Consider the following 8176-nt stretch of genomic DNA (forward strand, 5'->3'; position numbering starts at 1 on the left):
ATCAATTTGCATTAAAAAAAAAAAAAAAAAAAAAAAAAAATATATATATATATATATATATATATATATATATATATATATATATATATATATATATATATATATATATATATATTTATATATATATATATATATAACATTGTGTCCTAAAGAGAAGTGGCGCATGCTATGTTTTGCATAGGTCACCCGGTGTTGTATTTAACCTGAAGAAGTCCCAACATGAGCTACAAGGAGAAAAACAGTTTATATGGGAGCAAAGTGATCAGATTGCAAACATTTCCTTGGAGGTCATCGGCTTGGTTCTAGACTGAAATGGACACCGACCAAGAACTGTCCTGCATTATGAGAGTTGCGGTGGATGGGGAGGGGGAAGACGATGTTTCCACGGTAACATATTCTGGGGTGTGAAAGGAGCGGATCATTAAACCTGACTGGAGATTTCAAGGTTAAAGGTCAGATGCCGCGGCTTGCGCATCTATCATTGCATTCACGACAACCTACTTACAGTGTGTTCAGTAAAATAGGTGTATGTACAGAATAACAAACATGCGCTCACCCACGCCTCCTGATTTTTGACAATTAAGAAAAGATTGATATGACTGTATTTTTCTCACTTGGGTCTGAACATGATTTCCTCTTCTCATTTCCATCACTCACAAATCAGCCCATAATGAACACATTACACTGAAGCACATTATGGAACACTTGCCCAGCCAAAGGCGGAGCATCGTTTTTAGTGACGGTCACGATGTGAAATAATAAGAATTCTGCCTGTAGTAGTTTTCTTTCTTTTTTTTTATAATGTGATGGAGTAATCTATCATTTGACAGGGATTTCCATTTTCCCTGTGAACAAGTTACCTTAGTGAAATGACGGATTTGGTATTTTAACAAGACTAAATTATGTGGCAATTATGTGTATTGTAAATTCATACATCTTACTGTTTATATTTTTGGCTCTCTTTAATTTCCCAAAAACCATATTTCTTACTTAAGTTACTTAAAGTTAACTTGGATTGATTTACTGAACACCTAAGCAAATTATTGAAATATTATTCCACATCATAATTGAATTCAATTTGTATGTTCAAGAGGAGTAGGAACCTTTTTATCACCACGGACTGGTTTACGCTTTAGATTTATATTGCGGACTGGGGGTGTGCTGAACACATCATCTTTCTCACTATGATTGTTGTCACTGCGTAATATCAATACGCACCTTGGGGGGGGTGATGCTGCTGTTGCTAGCTGCTCTAAAAACCAAAAACCACTCATCCTTTTCACTATATATGTAATATCAACAACGGCCAGAAGCGGTGCCAAAAAACAGAGATCAAGCACAAACGTATGAACTGTTAAGCTAAATCATTTCAGAAACATTATTTCAGGTGCATCCCACGGGGCCCGGTACCAGTTGATCCACGGACCGGTACCAGTCCGCGGATCGGTGGTTGGGGACCGCTGCTGTAATGTACAAGTGAGTTATTGATACAGTAGCTTTATAGCCAAAATACAAATAAATACCTGCCATTAGAACATGAACTCATACAAATAAATACCTGCCATTAGAACATGAACACAACAACCGTAAAATGAAGGATTTTGTGCAATTTCTCAAGTTTAAACTGACTGATATATCTTTGTAGCACTATATTTTAAACACATCAAGTCATTCATATCTTTTCAATTCATTTTGTGTCGTTTTAAATTAAACTAAATCATAGAATTAAAGGGTGTTTAGTTATAAATAGATACATAATTAATGAGTTGCTTTTATATACCGTGTTCCCCAAATGTAAGACTCCATTTTTTCCCCCAAATGAAGCCAAAAGTATGTGCGTATCCTTTAAACTGTAACCTGTAACTTAAAAATTTGACTTTTTTGCTACAACACCATTCGAGAAATAATGATCTGTCAGCCACATAAACTGAGTTTGGACGTACAGATGTGCATTTTCATATTGGCCGGATTTTTACTTACAATAAATACTGTATCGGGAAGATCTAAAGGGGGACGTCAGTTAGCTGTTAGCAAGTGCCTGTTGCAGCTCAGAGCAGCTCATGTTAGCTGAGGTTTTTAAGGCATTATTTTCATTATGTCTGCAGCTGATTCAATTAAGAGTGCACTTGTTAGAGAACTCGGAAGGGTATTCCAATTCACTCGTTTATTAATCACATTTTTTTGGCATATACACACAATCATAAACTTGGTGAAACACGGATGATACGCAACTTTGGGTATTTATGACAAAATGAACTCAAGCCTCATGGCAAGTGTTGATGCGTCTTATACACGGTAACATAAAAAAAATTCGGTTGCGTCTTAAACACAGGTGTGTCTTTTATTTGGGGAATTACGGTAATTTTAAAGGGTAATAGCTGACAGTTCATATGGATTTTTTGGAGTTTAGACTGACTGTCTGTTTTGTGAGTATTTTTGTAAGTGTTGCCCCATATTTCCACACATTTACAAATAGTATTTGCCTCCTGAAAGCATCTGTCCACCTGGCAGGGAGTGAGAGCAAAGAATGCCATAAACAAAAAGACATGTTTTATTCTAAAAACAATGAAAGGATTGAAATACTATACTTTTTTGTTCTTCCAAGTGTCACAATTGCCAAATGGCAGTGACACATTTTAACAAAAAGCTATAGCCTTTGAAACATGAAGCAAAATGATCAAAATGCCTGGAGACAAATGGAGAGTCTTTGGTTTGGAGTTCTGATTTGCGAGACTGCAAGGTGTCACAAAGAACAAATGATGGCAGTTCCTAGAGTCACTCTTTGTATCATAATCAAACCTTATCAACTTTTCGCCTTTCAAAGCAAGCGGCTGCTTGCGTTACATGTCCTCAATATGTACTTTGTATATAGCAGTGACAGGAAATATAGAGCTAGGACATTTTTTTTCTTTTCTTTTTTTTTTTATGTGATGCATGCATGCAGACAGCTAAAATTAGGGCCCCCACTTTACTAATAAACACGGCATGTGTGCAAAGAATTAGACATGGCACTTTAATAATGATTCCTATTCTGTGTTACAAAATCCATTTGTCAATTTGCAATTATTTAAACCTTCCCACCTTTTAATTTTACCTATTGGAGAAACGTAAAATCATTATATCTTTTAAACTTTTATGAGGAATCCCTTTGTCATTCACTGTTAAAAATCATTTTGACAACAGTAATAATTAGTGCAATTAGTTTAGCCAAGGCTACACAATATATCACAGGGAGAACATGTCCAAATTATTTACTTGTAGTAGAACAAGTAAATAACAGTTCAAGATAACTGAAGCCTATTTTAGGTAATTCTAATTCAGAGGTAAGTTAAGTACACCCTGGACTGGTTGCCAGTCATTCAACATGCAGGTCACACAGAAAAAAAACAAACAAAAAAACATCCCGTCACACTCACGCCCACAATTTTTGACATTTTTTTTGTCTTGAATCCACTTCAAAATATTTTTGGAATGTGGGATTGCTTGTAGAAAAATGAGGTAAGAACAGATGTTCCAGAAGGGATATCTGTACCACTCATAAGGGAAAACAAACAAAAAGGAGAATAATAATTAAAAAAATAAAATAAAATTAGGTATTTTGGCAATGTTCATAAACATGGGGGGAGAAAAAGTCCTGATTTATCAAGAGGCATGTGTTTGTGGTACAAAAATCAAAGTCCTATGTGCAAGATGTGTAAAATATGACGTGTGTTCAGCATTTGCAATTGCATTGCAATTGGCAACAGGTGTTAAAGTGGGTGACATTGGCATACTTAAAAGAGGGTTTTGCTCCTGAGGGCTGCACACACTCAACAGAAAAATCTCTGACCCATTAGAGTGGACAACTCATCTCTGCAAATCTACTGGCATGCCGCAGAAAAGAATGACTCCTGATTATAATATCGGAAAACAACTTTTTGAGGCTCCAACTTCTGTACATCACCACAAAATCATGTATACGTAATTTTTTTTTGCAGAGGAATTTTGTGTAACTTTAGGAGCTTTTTGTGCAGGTAATCCCAGGGACCTGAACCCACTTTACCCACAATAATATGATGTTATTATTGATTCTTATTATTACATTACATTACATATTGCGCGCTCGTTCTGCAATAGAAAGGTATCAGGAAGCCAGCATTTTCACACACGAGTGGATTTATTCCTCACACGCAGATCTAATACAAGCACCTGGGTCTCGGGTCCCTCTCAATACAGCCCTGTACTCTCATCCGAGTTGCCCAGCAATGAGTTATACTACACAATATGCAAATGGCACATCAACAAAGGCATCCTGGCATTATTTTATTGGCTATGTGTATACTGTTGTTAACTTTAGCTTGCTCTCATTGGTCTTTCTTCCCCTGCAAAATTGCTTGCTTACTCCTCCTGGTTGTAGTTTTCCTCAAAGTTGTTTTTCACCAGGTGCCAAGGTCATCTCGTCCCCGCGACTAACACCGCTTGCTCTGAAACATTCCATTCTTACACTCCCTTGCACCCCATATTGTTTTGTTCACTTTACAGTCTCACACTCTCATACACAGAATGTAGCAACATCTAATGAACTACTTTAAGCTCAAACTCTTAGATTCCTTTAATATATATATATATATATATATATATATATATATATATATATATATATATATATATATATATATATATATATATATATATATATATATATATAATGTATTGATATGGCTTGCTGGTGGCAAATTGGATGTTCACGATTCAGCACAATGTAAAAGAATGTTTCATAGGATCAATGAAAATCATTTGATACCAAGAAAGCATTGACCATTACATCTGTGACATTGCGATAACATTTATCTGTGATTCAAATTTTGAATCACTTCAAAATTTGCAAACAAAAATCACCCCATTTCTGTTAGTGTTCCGAAGGAAACCAAAACTCAAGAATATGCAATCGGCTGGTTGATATGATTGCTTGAAAGCGTAACAAGGCTGCTCAAGGTTTAGGTGAGCCACCAATTGGTGTGGATTTAGTTCAGAATCACAGTCGCAGACTGTGAGCGGTGTTATTCCCTATTAATTGATACATCCAGGAAGGCATGCTTGTCTCTCCAGAATGGAACAATAATTTGTGCTTTCAGTCACGAGGGACGTGACACCCAGTCAAATGAGGATGGAAGCAAACACAAAAGGATGGCCTTTCCATGACACAAACACCGATCAATGCCATCAACAGCTGATGGTTATATTGCTGTATTTCTTTGTGTACAAGTCGACTTGACATGGTCCGAATCGATTGTAAAAGTCCCGGTATGTTGGGCCGAAGCCTTGACGTTTGCATGATTTTTAAGACTTTAATGCGTTGTGAAAAACATGGCCGACGCCACAAAAGCCTAAACGGTCCCAAACGTTTGTTCAAAGCTCCCCCCTTCCCCGACCTGACTGTTAACGTCGTTTCATAATTCGTCTCGTCTTTCTTCTCGGCCGAGAAAGTAGAGAACGTTGTCAGAGTCCATGTTGTGTCATGAGTTATTTTAAAGCCCCCCCCCCCCCCTCCCCCCACTTGACTGAGAAGCCATTTTTATTTTCAGACTTTGACTAGGATCCTTTTCATCGTTTGTATGATCGCGCCCCTACATGCAATTTGTGTTTTGTCATCATAAAATTTCCCTAATCAACCGCACACCCCCGCATCTCCATTGCAAAGTCATCGTTTGGGAACTCGGATTTCATCGTCTTTTCATAAGAATGGTTTCGATGAAAGATCCAAATCATTTGAAAATAATTGTACGGTTGCACGTTGGCCAGTTTGAAAGCGCAAAACGTCGGGCGGCAGTAGCGCTCTCAGTGCTTGTCGTTCGTCGTCTTCAGGGGTGATTGCGGCAATGACGGAGATAAAAGCCAAACTTGGAAAAGATGTTAAATTACCGATCACCAAGGCAGGAGCCGCCGCCAGCGATGAACTGACCTGGGTCAAAGTCGGCGCTACCGAAGAGAAAAACCTGGAGTGCCGGTAAGGGATGAAGGCCGACCGGCGTTTGCGATATGATGGCCGTGGGATTTCCTCACAGCCAGGTTGCACTTCGAATGGGGGAAGGAAGACAAAGTAGGCCACCCTGTAAAGTTTGCACGCCGTGGGTAGAGTGGAACGAGGCGACAAAGCGTCTTGTCTCTAACCCCGTGCGCGGCGCCGTCGGCTAACTCGGCGCTTCTCCTTCACATGCTGCAAAGTATCGCCGCGCTACAAATGATGTCATCTTGTTGTGCTAAAGGGCCACCAGGCTCATGGGACAATCCAACTTATACGACCCCTTACACAAAGGAGAGGTTCACGGTGGAACCCGCAAAGGGAAGCCTGACTATCTTGAAAGTTGCTGACACGGACAAGGGCACCTACAAGGCCAAATTCAAAGCCGCTGCGGAAGCCGCCGGCGCCAGCGCCGACATCGACGGTGGTGGCTTCCAAGTCACCGTGGGTGAGTTCATTTCCTGCGGCGCGGCTGACCGATATGGGATGCCTTCAAGTCCGCCGCCGTCTTTGTTTGTCAGGGGCCAAGTCGGGGGACGGCTCGGCTTCCCCCCGGGCCTGGCCGCTCCTCCTTTGCCTGGCCCTGTCCCTGCTCTGGGCCGTCTAGCCGACAAGGTAAGCCGGCCGGTCGGCGAGCCTTCCTCCCGCTTAGCTGGCTGAAGGGCTTACGGCTTCCTTGCAAAAAATTCCGTTTCCATAGTAGTTTGCGTAGGTCTCATAGGTGCGGAGCTTGCTGATGAGCTAATAATTTGATTCAGGTGAGTTAATGACAGAAGCGTCAAAAACACGCAGGATTGCGGCCCTCCAGGACTGGAGTTTGAGACCTGGTTTAGCGGCCGTTGTTTTCGGGCCCTGCTTTGGAAGAAAAATGAGGCTGGACATATGTAGGAGCTACAATCAATTCCCGCGGCACGGTCATCTTTCCGTTTTCCTGTACCAGGCCCTCATTTGCACCACCTAATTGCTTGAATCAACGTGTGCTGGTGAATTTAGCTCCCGAGATTCGTCGGTGTCGATCGATCGAGTGCTTCGGACGGGAGTTGCGTTTGGCGAAATCGAGTGCGAGCGAGGGGAGGGAAAGTTCACATTCTTGTTGATTTTTCTCTCCCTGTGCAGAAGGGGCGCCAGCCGTTCGCCACGGATACCGACGGAGCCTCCGACTCTTCCGTATATGTCCTTTCTTTCGTAGGAGCTCTATTGCCAGCTCGGTCCTATCCGATTTCAGCAGTTCAAAGTCCGAATTGGGATTTTTGGATCTTTTTGGAAAATGTCTTTTGCTCATGCAGCCAATCATTGTTTAACCAAGCGTCTTCACTCAAAGCAAAAGCGTGCGCATGACTTGCAAGAGCATGTTCCGCGATGTACTTTTTTTCCCCACTCACATCCCGGCCCAAACGCATGTTTGGTCCAGTCAAATGTTTTGTCATTTTCTCGTGCTAGGTCAAAAAATGTATGAGCCAGGCTGTCGTTTTTTGGCGGGAAGAAGCCATACTAAAGACTTTTTTGCAAAAAAGGCCTTAAAAAAGCCTTACTATAGACTTGTTTCTTTTGCGAATAAAAGCCTTACTATAGACTTTTTTTAGTCTTATTATAGACTCATTTTTTAAAGCCTTACTATTAATGTTTTTATTTTTAAAAAGCCTATATTTCGTTTTGGGGGCAAAAAAGCCTTCCTGTAGACTTGTTTTTTTTCTTTATTAAATGTCTTACTATAGACTATTTTTTTTTCAAAGCCTTACTATAAATGTTTTTACGATAGACTGTCGTTTTTTTGTGAAAAAAAGCCTTACTAGACTGTCGTTTTTTGTGAAAAAAAGCCTTAATGTCTTTTTTTTTGCAAAAGACAAAAGCCTTACCATAGACTAGCATTTTTTGCAAAAAAATATAGACTGTCATTTTCGGCAAAAAAAAACCCATACTATAGACAGTCATTTTTTTGTGACAAAAGCAATACTGTAGACTCTTTTGCAACAAAAAAGCGACGCAAAACGGTCACGAGAAGCGAAAATTCGCCTTTCGCGTGAAGTTATTTTTTATTTTTTCCGCGTTTCGAGTCACCACAGCCAATAAACTTTGGGAACAATCAACGGCTCACGCAGGGGGCAGGAATGAATCATGGCGGCCACTTTGCGGTCACCGGGAGCGATCCAACACGGCACGCTGAGCTTTCAATAC

General features: G+C 40.3%; 1 protein-coding gene across 2 annotated transcripts; it reads left to right on the plus strand.

Moving 5' to 3' along the window:
• The first annotated feature begins 5979 nt into the window (after positions 1-5979).
• On the plus strand, positions 5980-7262 carry LOC148407658 (uncharacterized). Of its 2 annotated transcripts, XM_088402112.1 has the most exons (3): positions 5980-6449; positions 6523-6616; positions 7118-7262. In XM_088402112.1, the coding sequence occupies exons 1-2, from the start codon at positions 6194-6196 to the stop codon at positions 6606-6608; spliced, it is 342 nt and encodes a 113-aa protein (XP_088258238.1). In that variant the 5' UTR covers positions 5980-6193; the 3' UTR covers positions 6609-6616; positions 7118-7262. The 2 variants fall into 2 exon arrangements, with proteins under 2 accessions (XP_088258238.1, XP_088258237.1); XM_088402111.1 differs by having other exon boundaries at positions 6523-7256.
• The last annotated feature ends 914 nt before the right edge of the window (positions 7263-8176 follow it).

Source organism: Hippichthys cyanospilos, chromosome 19 (genome assembly GCF_059441005.1).
Source record: "Hippichthys cyanospilos isolate Australia breed blue-spotted pipefish chromosome 19, RoL_Hcya_1.0, whole genome shotgun sequence".
In the NCBI taxonomy this organism is placed as follows: Eukaryota; Metazoa; Chordata; class Actinopteri; order Syngnathiformes; family Syngnathidae; genus Hippichthys; species Hippichthys cyanospilos.

What these genes read in the sequence shown, in the direction of transcription:
- LOC148407658 (XM_088402112.1), top strand. Translation starts at nt 6,194, where the DNA reads ATGCTGCAAAGTATCGCCGCGCTACAAATGATGTCATCTTGTTGTGCT. An exon ending in TGGCTTCCAAGTCACCGTGG is followed by an intron (nt 6,450 to 6,522) that starts GTGAGTTCATTT and finishes TTTGTTTGTCAG; the next exon opens with GGGCCAAGTCGGGGGACGGC.